This window comes from Chenopodium quinoa, unplaced genomic scaffold (genome assembly GCF_001683475.1).
Source record: "Chenopodium quinoa cultivar QQ74 unplaced genomic scaffold, ASM168347v1, whole genome shotgun sequence".
NCBI lineage: Eukaryota > Viridiplantae > Streptophyta > Magnoliopsida > Caryophyllales > Amaranthaceae > Chenopodium > Chenopodium quinoa.
In genome coordinates, this window is record NW_018743050.1 from 823682 (window position 1) to 839801 (window position 16120).

Here is a 16120-nt window from a genome sequence, read left to right on the forward strand (position 1 = left end):
CAGACTGTCAGCTCCCCACTGTCTGGTTTGACGCGCCCTTGTCAGCTGGCTGGAGTTAATTTTTTTTCCTTCTCACCCATCAAAACGACGCGTTTTGATATTGGGTATTGAGTGCGCTTCCCAAAATGCGTCGTTTTGGGGTGTGGGAAGCAAAAAAAAAAAATGGCGCCAATTGCTGATGATGATTGGGGCCCACGCTTTACTGCATTGTTAATTTTGCTCATTCTATGAGCATTTTCTAAGTTGCTCATAAGCATTTTCCACTTTGCTCATTGATGTATTAAGTTTTACCCATTTTTGCTCATCAATTTTGTTCACGAGCAAAAAAATGCTCACTGATGTGAGTGATCTAACAATGACGCACTAAGGAATTTCTAAACAGGGAGCGATATATATCACATACTCCTTAGTTTGATAAATAAGTACTACGTATGTTTTAAAAAAATATAACCCTCTAATTTTATTTTTGTTTGGAATAAACCCCAAAAGGGAGGTAATTATATGCCCCTTAAGAACCTTTTTGTTTGCACCATGAATCTACTTTTTATGAGAGCTTTCTGGGTCAAATAGTGCAAACAATAAGAGACGAATGGAGTTAACCTTACATTTTAGTACCTTCTGTTTTTGAACAAAGGGTTTAAACGCTCTACTTCCTAAACGCTCTACTTATATAAAACGCTTAAACACTCTACCTCTTCATCCGTGGTGCACAAACCCGTACCAATGCCGGGCATCGCCTATCAACACTCCTCGACGCCACCTCTGGCGACTACAAGCAGCAGAGAAAGTGAGTGAACTCTAAGAGAAGTCAATAGAGAAAGTGAGAGAAGAGAATAAAGAAGAGAAGAGTGGCAAGTAGAGGGACATGCTGCTGGGAACTTCAAGTTCGTAGAGGAACTTGAAGATTGATCCTTTAGCTTGTGATATGTTGTTTGCCCTATTATAGTGAAGAATCTTTCCTAAAATCTCAAGTGGTTGTGGTTTTTCCTCTTGTTAGGGCCAAGAGGTTTTCCACGTAAAATCTCTCTATCTTACTTTAAACTTTTAAAGTTCCTATAGCTCAGTTTCTTTAATTCCGCAAAAAAGTTAGCCTAATTTCACTTAACTACAATTCACCCCCTCTCTTGTAGTATTCTTCTAAAGTAACACAAAAACATAAAGTCCATCACTCCGTCATGCTCCCGGATGTATAATCTAAGAGTCTAAGCGTTAACTTGTTGATGTTGCAGTACATACTTCATGCTTAAACCCTCCTATGAACACTGAGTTCTACCATATTTACCTTGAGATTTACCACAACACACATTTGAGGAAATTAAAAACATGCTTTACTAAAAGTATATACAAGTGTTCTTTTTGGATCCTCCTTTACCCTGTAGAATCATTTGTACCTGTTTTTGGTTATCAGGTTCTTCAATGGAAACCTTAAAGAATTTGTTGAATATTAGTGAGGGCAAAGATGATAAGCTGCAGACATTGAAGCGTAAAGCCAGAGCATTGCATGTGAAAGCAGAAGATGTACTCAATGAAACAAAACAAGAGGAGCTTCAACCAGGAAAGAGACGGAGGAAGGAGGTTGATAACTGGTTGAAAGACGTTAAAGAGGTGGTGCTACGAGGCAAAGATTTGATTACATCAGACCGGAACAATGCTGGATTGATAGAGCAAATTGGAGAATTGACTATGCAAGGGAGTTTTCCTCGAGGGTTTACATTCTATGCTCATGGGAGCTCTAGTGTAGCACTAGTAACAACAAACATGAAGATAAATGATAGAATGCTACATGATAATAAGAGAAAAGTCATTTCTTGGCTGATAGATGATGACATTATCTCCACAGTAGGCGTTTATGGACTTATGGTCCAGGTGGTGTTGGGAAAACTATGCTGCTCAAGGAAATTCACGATGAGCTACTTGAACGGTTTAAATCATCTGGACGCGTTTATTGGGTGTCTGTATCACATGGCATCACATTGCCTATGTTGCAGGATAAAATTGCTGAAGCTATGAATTTGAGCATCTTTTAACGGAGAAAAATGTAATCAGGAAGGCAGCTTCTTTATCTTATGAGTTAAAGCAGAGAAATAGTGTTTTTCTTTTCCTGGATGATGTGAGGGAACATTTTTCTCTAGAGGATGTGGGGGTTCCCATCAGAGATGAGAATAGTTGCAAATTGATCCTGACAACACGGTCTTTGGATGTGTGCAGAAGGATGAAATGTCAGGAAACTGTCAAGGTGGAGCCGCTATCAAAGGAAAAAACTTGGGAGCTATTTAGGAAGGTACTTGGAAGAAGAGATCATATATATGCTATCAGAAATAAATGAGCTTGCAGAGCTAGTTGCTGCTGAATGTGCTGGTTTGCCTCTTGGTTTGATTGTCATGGCTGGAAGCATGCAAGAAGTAGACGACATACAAGAGTGGCGTAATACTTTAGAGGAGTTGCAAAACTCAAGTGAAGGACAATTTGACATAGAAACAGAGATTTTCCCAGTTTTGAAGCTTAGTTATGATCGTTTGAAAGACCAAAGGCTGAAGGAATGTTTCCTATTATGTGCATTGTATCCTAAATATGGTGAAATTGTACGAGATGAACTGATTGTGCTTTTCCGTTCTGAAGGCCTTCTGGATAAGATAGATAGCTGGCAAAAGCAATTTGATAAAGGACACAGCATGCTCAATAAACTCGAAAATGCATGTTTACTGGAGAGGTATGATAACAGATGTGTGAAGATGCAGAATTTCATCAGAGACATGGCAATTCGAATCACCAATATTAAGCCACGATACATGATTGCAGCGGGTGCAGAGCTGAGAAGAATACCTAGTGGCCGACGATGGACAATAGATCTTGACAAGGCTTCCTTAGTGCACAATTCTTTGTCAGAAATTCAACCCGGAACAATACCCATGTGCCCAGACCTCACTACCTTACTGCTCCAGCAAAACCCATTTACAAAACTCCCAGATTCTTTCTTTGTGCATATGAAGGCCCTCAAAGTGCTTAACTTGTCCAAAACCAGCATCAAGAGGCTACCAGACTCGATTTCAGAATTGATGAACCTGAGAGCTCTTCTGCTTGAATTCTGCAAGCGTTTGCATTTTGTGCCGTCAGTAGTGAAACTTACCAGCTTGAGGGAGTTGGATTTTAGCTTTTGCTGGTCAATGAAAGATGTGCCGCGTGGGATAAATCAGCTAGTTGAACTTAGATTCCTTGATTTAGAGGGATGCAAGGATCTGTGCCAGACATTCACTTACATCCAATGCCTTAAGCTCGATCCAGATGTGCAAAGTATCTCAGGAGATGATGTGTTGAAAATGGGATATTTGGAGAGATTGGAAGGCTGCAGGATATCTGATGTAAGCAGTTTTAACAAATATGTTAAATCTCAGCATTTCCAGCAGCTGAAGTACTACGAGTTTGTCATTGGAGCAGGGCAATACAAAAGGGTTGATCATAGCATAGACGCATAACGAATGGTGATCATATGCAGCGGAAGTCTTAAAGGAGGAAGCGAAGGGGATCTATTTGTTCCTCCAGAGAACTCTCAAGATCTACAGATTCATAACTCTGCATTTGATGCAAGAAGCTTGGTTGGTGCCCTTCCATCATTAATTCGTTTAACAGCATTGAAAAGAATTATCATTAGGCGTTGCAAAGTGATAGAAGTGATATGGTCACTAGTATCATGCGTTGAAGCTACACAAGAAAAAAACCAGTTCAATGCTGCTGTTGTTTTATTGCTTCAATGCCTTCAGGAGTTAATTCTCAATGATCTGCATGATTTCAGGGGTCTAGTAAAAGGAGGAGTTGCTATCGAACGAGGTGCCTTTTCCAATCTTAAGATATTGGTGATAAAATATTGTCCCAATATAAAGGAGATTCACATCAAATCTGTTAAAAGGTGGCCTTGATAACCTCCAGGAGCTGGAGGTCGAAGGATGCGAAGAATTAGAAATGGTTATTGCAGTCCATGATGATGGTGGTCGAGAAAAGATAGATTTTGAAGGATATGTCGATAAAGATGGTGATTTAATCTGGCTTCCCAACTTTAGAGCTCTGCACTTGAGGCAGCTGCCAAAGTTGACAGGCATCTGTCATGGAGGGATGCTAGGAAAGTGTTCTGTTGAGCAAATTACTGTTGAATATTGTGCAAAAATCAAGCAGATATTCAAGAGCAGTTTAACACAATAGCAGTTGAGAAACTTGAGAGAAGTTAAAGTAGCAGCTTGCAACATTTTAGAGGAGATTATTACATCACCCAACTCTCAGGGTCAAGAGAGTAATGGCGCCTATGAACTCCCCTACTTAAGGGCGTTAGAGTTGGATGATCTACCATGTCATACAAGTTTTTTTCATGGAATCATACCAACTTGTGGTTCCATTGAACATATCAATGTTACAAATTGTCCAATAGTGAAGAGACTACCTCTCTCCGTACCCCTACACAACAATGGGGAAGGACTGGTACCGCTTTTTCTTCAACAGATAAAAGCAGATCAAGAGTGGTGGGAATCTCTCGAATGGGATAATCCTCTTATTAAGAAGTCCCTTCTGCCATTCACCAAGTTGAGTGTGGCAGGCGCATCCAGCTTTGATATCTTTGAAGGTGCTTTAGTTTTCCAACTTACATACTTTCTTAATTTATATCCAAGCTAAGAAAATTCTGTTTTGCATATTGCAGAACTTGGGTCTCCCAGGAGACTCAATGAACTGGAAAACAAATTTTCTAAGACAAAAAGTGAATAATAGTTCAGAGACTGCAGGCATCAACTCCTGTCTTACTTTGTTAAGGTTACTTCTCTATATTTCTTTGTTTCATCCACTCGTCTTTTTCCTTTCCAATTCACTGGTGATGTTCTCTGACAGACGTCGAAACTCTGAACTCTTTTTTTTTTTTTTTTTTTTAATTTTGTAGTGATGTTCTGCCGTGAGGCATGCAAGACGAGCAATGCTGTATTCTTTCTCCAATAAGAGGTTAGAAATTTGATATTTTCTTTAGCATATACTACCACCATCTAGATTTTATGGTCACTCTAGGACATTCTACATAATACCCTTGAGGTATTGACTATTCCACGTTGTGCCCCTCCCTTTGAAAAGTTCCACGCTGTAACCTCAAGGTTCCAAAAGTGATTAAGTTGTACCCCTACCGTTATCCTTCCGTTACATGTTGCCGTTAGTGGAGCCCACTTTACACCTATTTAATTTTTTTCTCAATTTTCGTGCTAAAAAATGTCCCATTATATGTTTTAGGGATCATTTTAGCCCTAAAGGGAGTCCAAATTGAGCTTTGATTTTGCAAAAAAAAAAAAAAACGTAAAAGCCTCGTTTTGTGAATTTGAATTCTTATAGTTAAATTTAGAATTCATAAAACGGGGCTTTTACGTTACTTTTTGCAAAATCCGAGCTCAATTTGGATCCTTTAGACCTAAAATGACCGCTAAAACCTTTAATTGGACATTTTTTAGCACGAAAATCGAGAAAAAAAATAAATAGGTGTAAAGTGGGTCTCACTAACGACAACATGTAACGGAGGGATAACGGCAGGGTACAGCTTAATCACTTTTGGGACCATGAGGTTACAGCGTGGAACATTTTAAAGGGAGGGGTACAACGTGGAATAGTCAATAGCTCAGGGGTATGATGTAGAATTTCCCTAAAAGATTTTATTTCTTTAGCTACAAACCTCTTAAGGCATGTTTAAATAACCTAGCTGTTTCTGAAAATTCAGATAGCCTAGTTTAGCCATACTAAACTCAGGAAATGCCCCAATAGCAGTCAAATATGGTGTACAGTACAACACATTTCCATCATAGGAGCCACAATGAGTTTACAGCTTTCGGAATTTGTCGAATTGTAGACTGTATGGAAGGTGTTGGAAAAATAGAGATTTGTCCTTCTATAGCAACAACTTTTTCCAGACATTTTATATCCTTATAAGATGAATATTATTTATTTCAATTACATATGTAGTTTTTTTTTTTTTTTTTTTTTTTTTTCACATTTACACCAATTAATTCCGTTTTCTTGAGTATGTAGCAATAATAATCAAGGAGAATTCAATATAGGGACCGCTCATGTATAATTTATCGCGATCATGACAGCATCCAAATTTAATGTCCTGAAAGCAGTAAAATCTATAGATACTTTGGGATGAAGATCATGATGAAAAAGAAGCATTGTCTTCTGTTAGTGGTGCAGAACTGCAAGAGTATTTGAGAGCAGAGAAAATGAAAACTTGGAAATGGAATCCGATTTTGGTTAAATGACATTTTTTCTTCATTAATTCTTTATAGCCATATAGCCATTCATCAGACACATATTGCCCTTGATCATCTGTTGCCTATTTGCCAGAAGTTAGATCTGAATAAAATTGGACAGGGCAAAACAGAGGTAGATGCAATTTTTGTGACCAACTGCATAATTGTCTGGTTTCGATTTCAAGTCATTTCAGTTGTATTTGGTTTCGATTCATATTTTGAATTTTATGTCAATATCATTATTATAAATTTAAAAAACTTTAATTTAGTTACGTTTATTTTCAAGTCTAGTAAGCTTTGATCCGGTCAGTCATGTAAGCTCATAAACAATTCCGTCTTAATTGGATCAGGTAATTCAAATTGAGTAATTAGTTTTTTTTTTCCAGGACAAGACATCAGATACACATCAGAGCAGATCTAATTGAAACTAAGCAGACGTCCACGTTCTAGCTGAGCACTTCCTTAGTGTCACACATCGTAAATGATATCTCATCCGTCAATCAGTCAGTCAGTCCTATGCTTTGTTCAATTTGAGGTCTCTCCAAATGGCTAACCTGATGTAGTATTCAGGTGTCACCTAAATTAATATCGAAGATTATATAAGAGTTCAATTTTAATTGTTCTATAATATAGATAATAGGGAACAAAAGTTTGATGTACAAGACGAAGAAGGTACACCAATGACCAATTACCAATTACCAATTACCAAATGGTTTTATGATATAACATAGAATATGGAGAAGGGACTCAAGGAAGAAGTTAAAGAAGAATAGTTAGTATTCATTTATGAAATAATATCATGTAACAGAAAGTCAATCATATCAATAGAAGTGGTTATCCCTAAGATAGGGATCTTACAAATTACATTACATGTACAAAAACTCTATCCAACAGTCACCCTAATTAGAAGTATGTTTACAGTGTCTCTTATCGCCTTCCTTTTTTGATCCCAAAAAAAAAAAAAAAAAAAAAAAAAAACTCAAGTAATACGAATAAGGAAAACTACCATCATAAATACTATTAGCATAAACAACATAATAAGCCATGTAAAACATGAAGTCTTTGAGCTCTGTGAAAAAACACTCATTGCCCTTACATTGGCGTGACTAGTGCTTGCCAAGCTATGCTCAACTGCCTTCTCGGTTGAATCAAGAATCTATATCAACAAAACCATGATGGAAAAACAGAATTAACCCCCCAAAATATATCCACAATATTGTGAGCTAAGTTGGAAACAAACAAATATAAGATGCTAGACTAGACCAGAAAGGTGAGAAGCGACGAGCATAGCATTTAAAACAATTGACTAGTTGACAGAGGAGAAGGTCAAAAGCAGAAAATTTAATTTTCCGCTAAAGCAAGCAAGAAATGTGTTTTTGCACCGAAGACATGGAATCTTTTGCCGCAAAAGATAGCATATAGATAGAAATTTACATCTAAAAACTTCTTCTCAGTACTAATTTCCACTAAAACTCTCAGGAGTGTGAAAGATAGTGAGAATATTTTCAAGATACAGCTGCAAGACTATATATAGTGCCCCATCCTAAATTACACTTATAACTCTAATACAAACGCAATTAAATGCAATTGAAAAAAAAGGTTACTTAGTGAACTGGCCTTTGATTTTATATAGGATGCAGTGGTCCTGTACTTAAATTATACCTTATTCACACAATCTTCTAATGTTTCATGTTCTTTTTTTAGTTTTCTAAGTCATAGAAAGTTTTTGGTTTTTTTAGTTGTAGCAAGTGAAAGGGGCAATTGGACAACCTTTCATGAAGTAGAGAGTCTAGAAATGCATAAAAAACTCATCAAGGCATAAATATATAACTTGAATTCAAACTGACCTTCTCAGCATTTTGCACTGACTGACTCATTAAGAGACTGCTCTCTTTCAGTTGTCGTGCCATTCCCACCATCTCATCAGTCAAGTCTTCTTGAAGCTTTCTGTAGTACAAAGAAATGAAAGTTAATTACACAATTTTTTACAGAGGAAAGCTGACTAAGCATATGCTCACCTAGAATCAATAACATGATACTACAATTCTGAAAATTTATCTTTAACCATGTTCCCTCAAAAAGGCTTGAAGGATTTAATCTTTTACAGCAAATTGGGATAAAGTAGACATTTGTATAAATATGCAAAAAAAAAGGTGCTGAAGACAACTTCATCAAATAAAACATGGGGTCGGAAACAATTTTCTCAAAAAGAATCCACAAAATTTATACAAGACAATTCTTTATATTCTGCTTCCAGTAAACTGAGCTTCTTGATCTTTCAACTTTCAAGTTATAATCCTGTTGACCTCTTGCTCCTGAAATTAACATTGGAAGACGTGTATAGTTCATATCCTTTTTCAAAACACTCCGTAGGGACAGTAGATGTGTATCAAGAAGACTACTCAGTTTACTCTTTCAAGTGAATAGTGATAAACTCGGAGTTATTTACCACATTTACAAAACAATGCTCAGAATAAAATTACCTGTGCTTGTCTATATGTGAGTGGGCAGCAGCATCTAATTTAACTATTGGTGAGGAATCAGGTCCAACATTATCGTGCGACTTGTCTTCAACAAATGAGGATGGCCTACACTTGCAAAAAACCTTCCAACTCATTTTCAAAATTTTCCATAAAATAACTCCATGAATAAGAGTATAAGACTGTAATGTTTACATACACTGGTCTCTTCCTAAGTCCTGGTGGGGAGGCAACTTTAAGTTCTTCAGCTATTTGAGGGCTTGCCTCAGTCGAAGTCTCTTCAAAGATTTCCTGCATTAGTCATGTACCATATAGTCATTAATGAAACCTCCTTCCACACCAAAGTTGATCAAAAGCAGCAAACGTTTTCCCTTTGGAACTATTGAAATCATATATTCAACAAAAATAAGCTCTCATGATTTTAAACTTTATATATAAAAAAAAAGAGAGGGAAAGAGAGAAAAAGAAAAAATACAGTAGTACTGATTATCATGTTCACTAATTTCATCTGCAAGGAAAAAAACCAGATGAACAGCAATAGAACAGTTATCTCTATATTCAGAGGGTCTGGCCACTTCTTCCTTTTGTGCCCTATTTAAAAGATGATACTTCTGAAGTTTGTTACTGAAACAACTTAGTCTCTGCATAATGCAAATTTTTGGTTTCAACAACAAAATAAAAATAATATTTTAAAATCAATCCTAGAACAACTCGAGAAACTCAACTATGTGTAACTAATAAATCACTAGCAACCTCCTCAATCAAAATCATACAAAAAATACATAATCAATGAACAGACACAGACACCAGCAGACATACAAGCTTACATTTTGCTATCACAAGTATTATAAGTGATTATGCATTGTAAAAAGCAATATATTGCAGAGCCACAACAGCTAAGATTAAGCATAGAAAAATATTAGTACACATAAAGAGGCGTCAAAACATACCATAGGTGAAGTTAATTTGGCTGCAATAGATTCAATCTTCTCAGAGTAATCATTTACTTTAGCTTTGGAGACCCTACAAGGTAAAACCCAGGAGCAGGATTAAATTTATGTTTGGTAAACCCATACAGTAACAAAGAGTTTGAAAAAAGTAATGGATTTTAGTTATGTTGATGATAGAGCAAAGTATCTAACACAACAAATCACAATATATCATTACACTTTTATACTCATAAATTAACAGATTATTATAAACTCATAAACTAACAGATTATATCATAAATTAACAATAGTCATCAAACGGCTTGATAGCTAGACTATTATACTCATAAATTAACAGATTATATCATTACACTATCCTAACCAAGAAACTAGTCCCAATTTTCACTCGCAGTCTACAACATTATGCAAAAAAGACATTAATGCTATGTTTGGATAGAGGGAAATGAACGGAAAGGAAGAGGAGAGAAAAGAAGGAATGCATCCTCCCTTGTTTGGATATCTAATACAAGGAGGGAAGGGGAGGGAATTGGAAGGATCCATTTTCCTTCCACTTTTTAATGAATCAAATCCCTCCATTGTTGGAGAGATTTGAAAGGAAAATGGAAGCTCTCCTTCTCCCTTCCCTCTTTTTCCTTCCCCTCCCTTTCCTTTCACTATAGTTATTCAAACATAGTGTAAGAATAGGTTTTTTTTTTTCTCAACAAAGTAGATGATTTCAATAATTCAGCAAGGTAAAATTGCAACTCTAACATCCAAACTCTAATCTCTTACTAGTTCTACTTCTGCTTCTACTGCTAAGGTTATTGCATCTGCTTCTACCATGCATCGCTGAGGAAGCTTATCCCCATTTACCCAAATCCCACCCTTTCTGCCTCTAACCCATTTCTCCAACTTTATGGAGCAAGAGAATATCTCCACTATTTATAACAATAAGAAGAGAGAGAAAGGTAGTTTTTCACTAGAGCTTTGGTTTCAAGTTCACAACTATTAGCAGTTGATCTCTTTGTTTACCACAAAATTTTTAAACATTCCATAAAAAAGGCCACTAAAGACCACAAATGTATAAGCTGACCTGGGCAAGCCTTCTGGAGTGGTCTCTTCAGTTAGATGTTCCAACAATTCGCGCAGTGTAGCAACATACTGCATAATTACAGGTTTAAAATCCAATCAGCTGAAAAGCACATGAGCTACAAACATGTTGAATAGGCGTATGATTGAAAAAACTAGATGCACACAAACTTAAATTATTCACAACATCATGAATTACATACATGAGCTAATTTCGCCTGATTTTGCTGTTGTGGTGCAGCAGCAATTAACCTTCTCAGATTTATCTCAGTTTTGCTGATCCCCATACCAAGATTCCTACCTTCCACACACACACATATATAAAACAAAATAAACAAATTACGAACCGACCAACCTCGGCAATGTTTGGCAATCAAGCAAAAACAATTATGTCCTTAATCATACTACACTAATCAAATGAGGATTTCTCCAACCTCGACCCATTTCCTATCCTTGCTTGCAATTATAAGATTAAAATCGACAAAGATACAATAATACTAAACTACTAATCATACATCAGAGATCAATAAGAAATAATTCCAAATTGAATAAATATCCAAAACTTTGATAACACGCAAAACCTCAACAAGCTTCGGAAAGCTCCTAGTCTCCTACATTGTTAATGATGGAAGAAATATATGTTTTTCGGCAACCTTCGGAAACGAGGATATGAATATACACGACAATTACATTACACAGAGTCTAATACTATAGATCAATTGAACTTATAAACTATGATGAATCGCAAAATGATCTTCACAATGAAGATTATCAATCTAAATTGCACGAAAAGAAATTGTAACAACAAGATCGCTGGTTATAATCTATCAAAACTTCAGCAATTATAATCAATAATTCGATGACCTACTCTGTTTAGAGATTCCAGAACTTTTTAACTGTGCTGTACCCAAAATGCTCTATACTTTGAAAATCAACTAATTTTGCCTTGACAACACAGCTTCCATAAGATGCGACTCTAAAAGTAACCTAACCATCTATTCACAACCTTTTTTAATCATCAAATGATTGGCCTAGAGTGAACAGAAAATATATACTATTTCCTCCGTTTCTTTTTAGTTGACATATTTCTTTAGACACGTTTGCAAATGCACAAATTAAATCTTTAATATCTTTAATTAACGATAAGAAAAAAATTATAAAAAGTTGATATTATGAAAATATACATTGTGACGAATCTAACAAGATCCCACTTGACAATTTTTTTCCTTACATATAAATCACGGTCAAAGGGAGGTGTATGAATAGTGTTAAACTCAAAACGTGTCAACTAATAAAAAACGGAGGTAGTATGTATTATATAACACAAATGAATATACAAATAGATGGCTAAGTACGCCATAGTAATATGCCATGTTTCTTAGACTTCACTGATCTCGCATTCATGAATACTTGTTCCAGTTTTAAGTTCAGGTCATTCAGCTATCTTATGAAAAGCTTTGCATGGTTTTAGTCCAACATTAAAGTGCCAAGTGGACTACTTAAGGTTTTAGGGTAACTAAAAAAATTTTAACAGCAAAATCACTCCTATTATATCATATGAAGTATATTCCTTTAAATTTTCCTAGAGTAAATTTCTAACTTAGTTTCCCGCACTTGAAGTCTTGAAGACATAAGGCTAGCAGTTGCACTACTTCTTGACAGGTCTGATATCATCTACTCCATCTAAGGCAGGACACAACATTTCGGAATACAAAGTGCAGACTTCCACCTAGTAAACAAAAGAACCCACCAGACTTCATCTCCTGCTAACCTTCTACTTAACACATAAGCTTAGCATAATTGTTTTAATAAAGCACAAAGCTTCCATTAACTGCGAACCAATGTACTTATCATACCTCATGCATTTAACTTCAAATTCATGTAAAGATTAACACCTAAATTCAGACTCTCCAAGCTATATAATTTTTAAGAAATTTTATATCCTACTAAATTCGCAAAATCACGCGAACTATTGCATAACCAAGCTCTTTTTCAAAAAGGCAAACCATTTAATTACTCCGTCACTTAATTCCTACATTAGTAATTAGTTGTCACACAATTGAAACTTCGACAAAATTTCAATGCTAGACTCTTTATATTAATTAATTCATTCTTAAGCTCTCCTCATCACTTGACCCATGTAGCAGCACATTAAGAAATCCAATCATAAACTAAAACCAACCTCGAACAATCGAATACAAACAATCCAAACACAGCATACTTCGTATGTAAGAATTTATTTCCAGACATATACAATATTATTTTAAATCAATCACAATGGCAAATCTTAGAACTCTCTAGATCACATTTCACAATATAAACTCCTCAGCAATCTAACAATTACATGATTTATAAAAAATAATTATAAACTCTAACCTGATCATAAATACAATTCACCCAAATCAAGATTCTTTAAACCTAAATTTCAAAGTATGTAAACCAATTATAACCGCAAATATCTCAAATTTCTTCAATCTTTCACTTTATAATCGAACTGGGTTCATAAATTTGAGTTCAAATCAGTAATTCAACACTAGATAACAATCTGATTAACCCATGAATAACATATATAAGAAAAACAAAAGTTCCCATTTTTTTTTTCAAAAATAAAAGTAATAATTTGAAATTGAGCATATAAATAAAGAAATTCAAGCTCACCAATGGTCAAATGCAGAAATTATCTTCAAAAAAATTCGCAGCCTTTTCAAATGATACTTTTTTTTTCTCCTTGTTCGTTCTCTTGCCCAGATCACCGCTGTTGAATTAAGGAGAATTTGATTGGCAAAGTAGTATTGGACCATATCTTGTGCTGAGTTCACATGGTCTAGCCCACACTAGGTCTAAGCTGCACCCTGCTTAGCCATAACAGAGCCCACCTAGAATTTTTGTTATATACATCTGGGTGTACCGTACATTCGGGTAATTTGTTCATTAAATTTTTTGTACACCCGATATACAGAAAAGACTCTCCGGGCCCATGACGCACATCAGCCTTCGTAAAAAGTGAGACCTAGACCTAGGGCTGTTCATTGGTCTACGACCAGACCGAAGACCAAAAATTAGAATTTTAAGAACTGAAAACCGGACCAATTAAGCTAGGACCGAACCCGGACTAGACCGAAAGAATCGGTCCAAAACCCCGACTGGACCGCTTTGGATCGATTTAAGAATTTTTTTAAAAAAAATACTAAATTTTTAATAAAGTTAAGGAAAACACAAAAAAAAGTAAAGGAAAAATTATATCATAACGTCATTTTTACGTCTTTTTTTGTATGTTTAGTACAAAAAACTTATAAGTTAAAGTTTTCTAAACATATTAAGGATAATTTTAACCATTATTTAAGGTTTTATGCATAATTTTAATAAAAAAAAATTGGTCCGGTCCGAAACTGATTTTTATAGGGTTTTGGACTTGATCGGATCGCAGATTGGAAAAATGAATTTCAAGACTCGAAGATCGGACCGAATGGTCCGGGTTTGGTCCGGTCCATTTTTTCGGTCTGGACCGATTTTTGAACACCCCTACCTAGACCAACATAAAATAAAATAAAACAAAATTAAAAAAAAAAACTGATTATAATTAAAGCCCCAATTTCTCCGAACTTATTCACTTTTTTTACACACTTCACATTCTCTCTCCTCTTTATAATTTTCTCTCACTAAAACATTAAAAATCATCATGGATATTCAAGAATTACTCAAAAATCAACCGGATTCTCCGAAAAAGAGGTAAATTTACATGAAGATTTACATAGTTTACATTTGAACATTGTTTGCATTTTCAGTTTTTTTTTAGTTTTTTTTTTTTTTTTTTGTTTTGTTTTGTTTTGTTTGTGGTGTGTGTGTCGAAAATAAATTTTGTACATGATTTTTTTTTGTGTAGAAAATTACAACAAAAAACAAGCTACGATACATGGACACTTCATCTAACTGTCGTGTCCGTGTCAGACACCGACACCCGTGAGACACACGAGGATACGTCTCGGACCGTATCCTACAATGATATGGACTATTTAATTTTTTTTAATCAATCAATAAACATATACTTAAGGCGAAACCAGGAATGACACTTGTCATTTCCTGGTTAAAAATTTTCCCGCCTTTTTATTCCCTTTCCTTTTTAATTTTTTTGCCATATTTTAATGACATCTATATATTTTATAACCTATAATAATAATTATTTTCATTTTGATAACACATTTAATCCAATATTACTCAATTAAATTTTTTTACACATATTCTATATATACTAGGAAACTTTTAATTACAAAAATACTAACAAAGATTAAAATTATAAAAAAATAAGGTATTAAAATATATTGTTTTCCAAGATTATTATATTTTTATCAATATCAATTTTAAAGAAAAATCATTTTGGAGCATACTTTGTACAGAGTACCAATCTTAAAACTATACATAACTTTTATAAGAACAAAATAATTTTGTTATAGTATACTTCGTACATAACATATATTGAAAAATTAAATCTAATTGTTCTAAACATTTATGTGATTATTTTATTTTATTTTAAAAAAACCTACTACTCACTAAAAATATATTTAAAAATTTGATTACGGAATACTAATTATCCTAAAGTAAAATGAATTCAAATAAGTTTTCATATTATGCCGATCAAACTATGTCAAAAATTTAAGGACAAATGTATATGTGTTCATATATGGATACTAACCTAATTACCTAAGCAAATAATTTAATTTTCTTATATAAAACCTTATATCGTCTAAGTTTCTATTACTATATTTTTTTTATACAATCCAATTCAATAATCTTTACATTTAATTTAAGTTATTTTGTTACAAATAATTTTTTTGGATAAATTATCATTGAATTAACACCATATTTATTATTTATTTATTGTAAAATTTAATTATGAACGTGCATGGCACGGGACTTAACCTAGTAAGAAAATATAAGTAAAGTAAGCTAATTAAGGTAATGGTTAAATAATATAAGTTCCTTCATATATAGCTCATCGTTAATATGGTACAATATGATCTAATAATATAAGAGGGTAGAATGAAAAATATATGGTCAAATTCTTTTTTTAAAATATCTAGTTTTCAATTTTAACATCCCGTACCCGTGTCCCTTATTTTGAAATAGACATTTTTCTGTATTCGTTTCGTACCCATGTCTGTGTCAGTACCCGTTCTTGTGCAACCTAGAAAACAAGTATTACAGAATATAGATGAAGTCATGACGTACGGATAAATTTTGTTATAAGTGAATAATTCATTATTACATTGTTGATTTTATTTTATGAAAATGATTTTTTGATGAAATACCCTAAATTGATTTAACAACCCATTTTCTAAAATTTTCAAAATCAAAAGCAAGA

General features: G+C 34.4%; 1 protein-coding gene and 1 pseudogene across 2 annotated transcripts; one reads left to right on the forward strand and one right to left on the reverse strand.

Annotated features, from left to right (window-relative positions):
- Window positions 1-723: 723 nt before the first annotated feature.
- On the forward strand, window positions 724-7246 carry LOC110730770 (annotated as a pseudogene).
- LOC110730856 lies at window positions 7061-13600 on the reverse strand. Of its 2 annotated transcripts, none has more exons than XM_021910688.1 (8): window positions 13420-13600; window positions 10965-11058; window positions 10766-10833; window positions 9694-9766; window positions 8943-9034; window positions 8747-8851; window positions 8111-8210; window positions 7061-7419 (listed from the first exon to the last, which is right to left on the reverse strand). In XM_021910688.1, exons 1-8 carry the CDS (start codon window positions 13560-13562, stop codon window positions 7243-7245), a joined length of 852 nt encoding a protein of 283 aa, XP_021766380.1. In that variant the 5' UTR covers window positions 13563-13600; the 3' UTR covers window positions 7061-7242. The 2 variants fall into 2 exon arrangements, with proteins under 2 accessions (XP_021766380.1, XP_021766381.1); XM_021910689.1 differs by having other exon boundaries at window positions 10965-11062; window positions 13420-13553.
- Between the last annotated feature and the right edge of the window lie 2520 nt (window positions 13601-16120).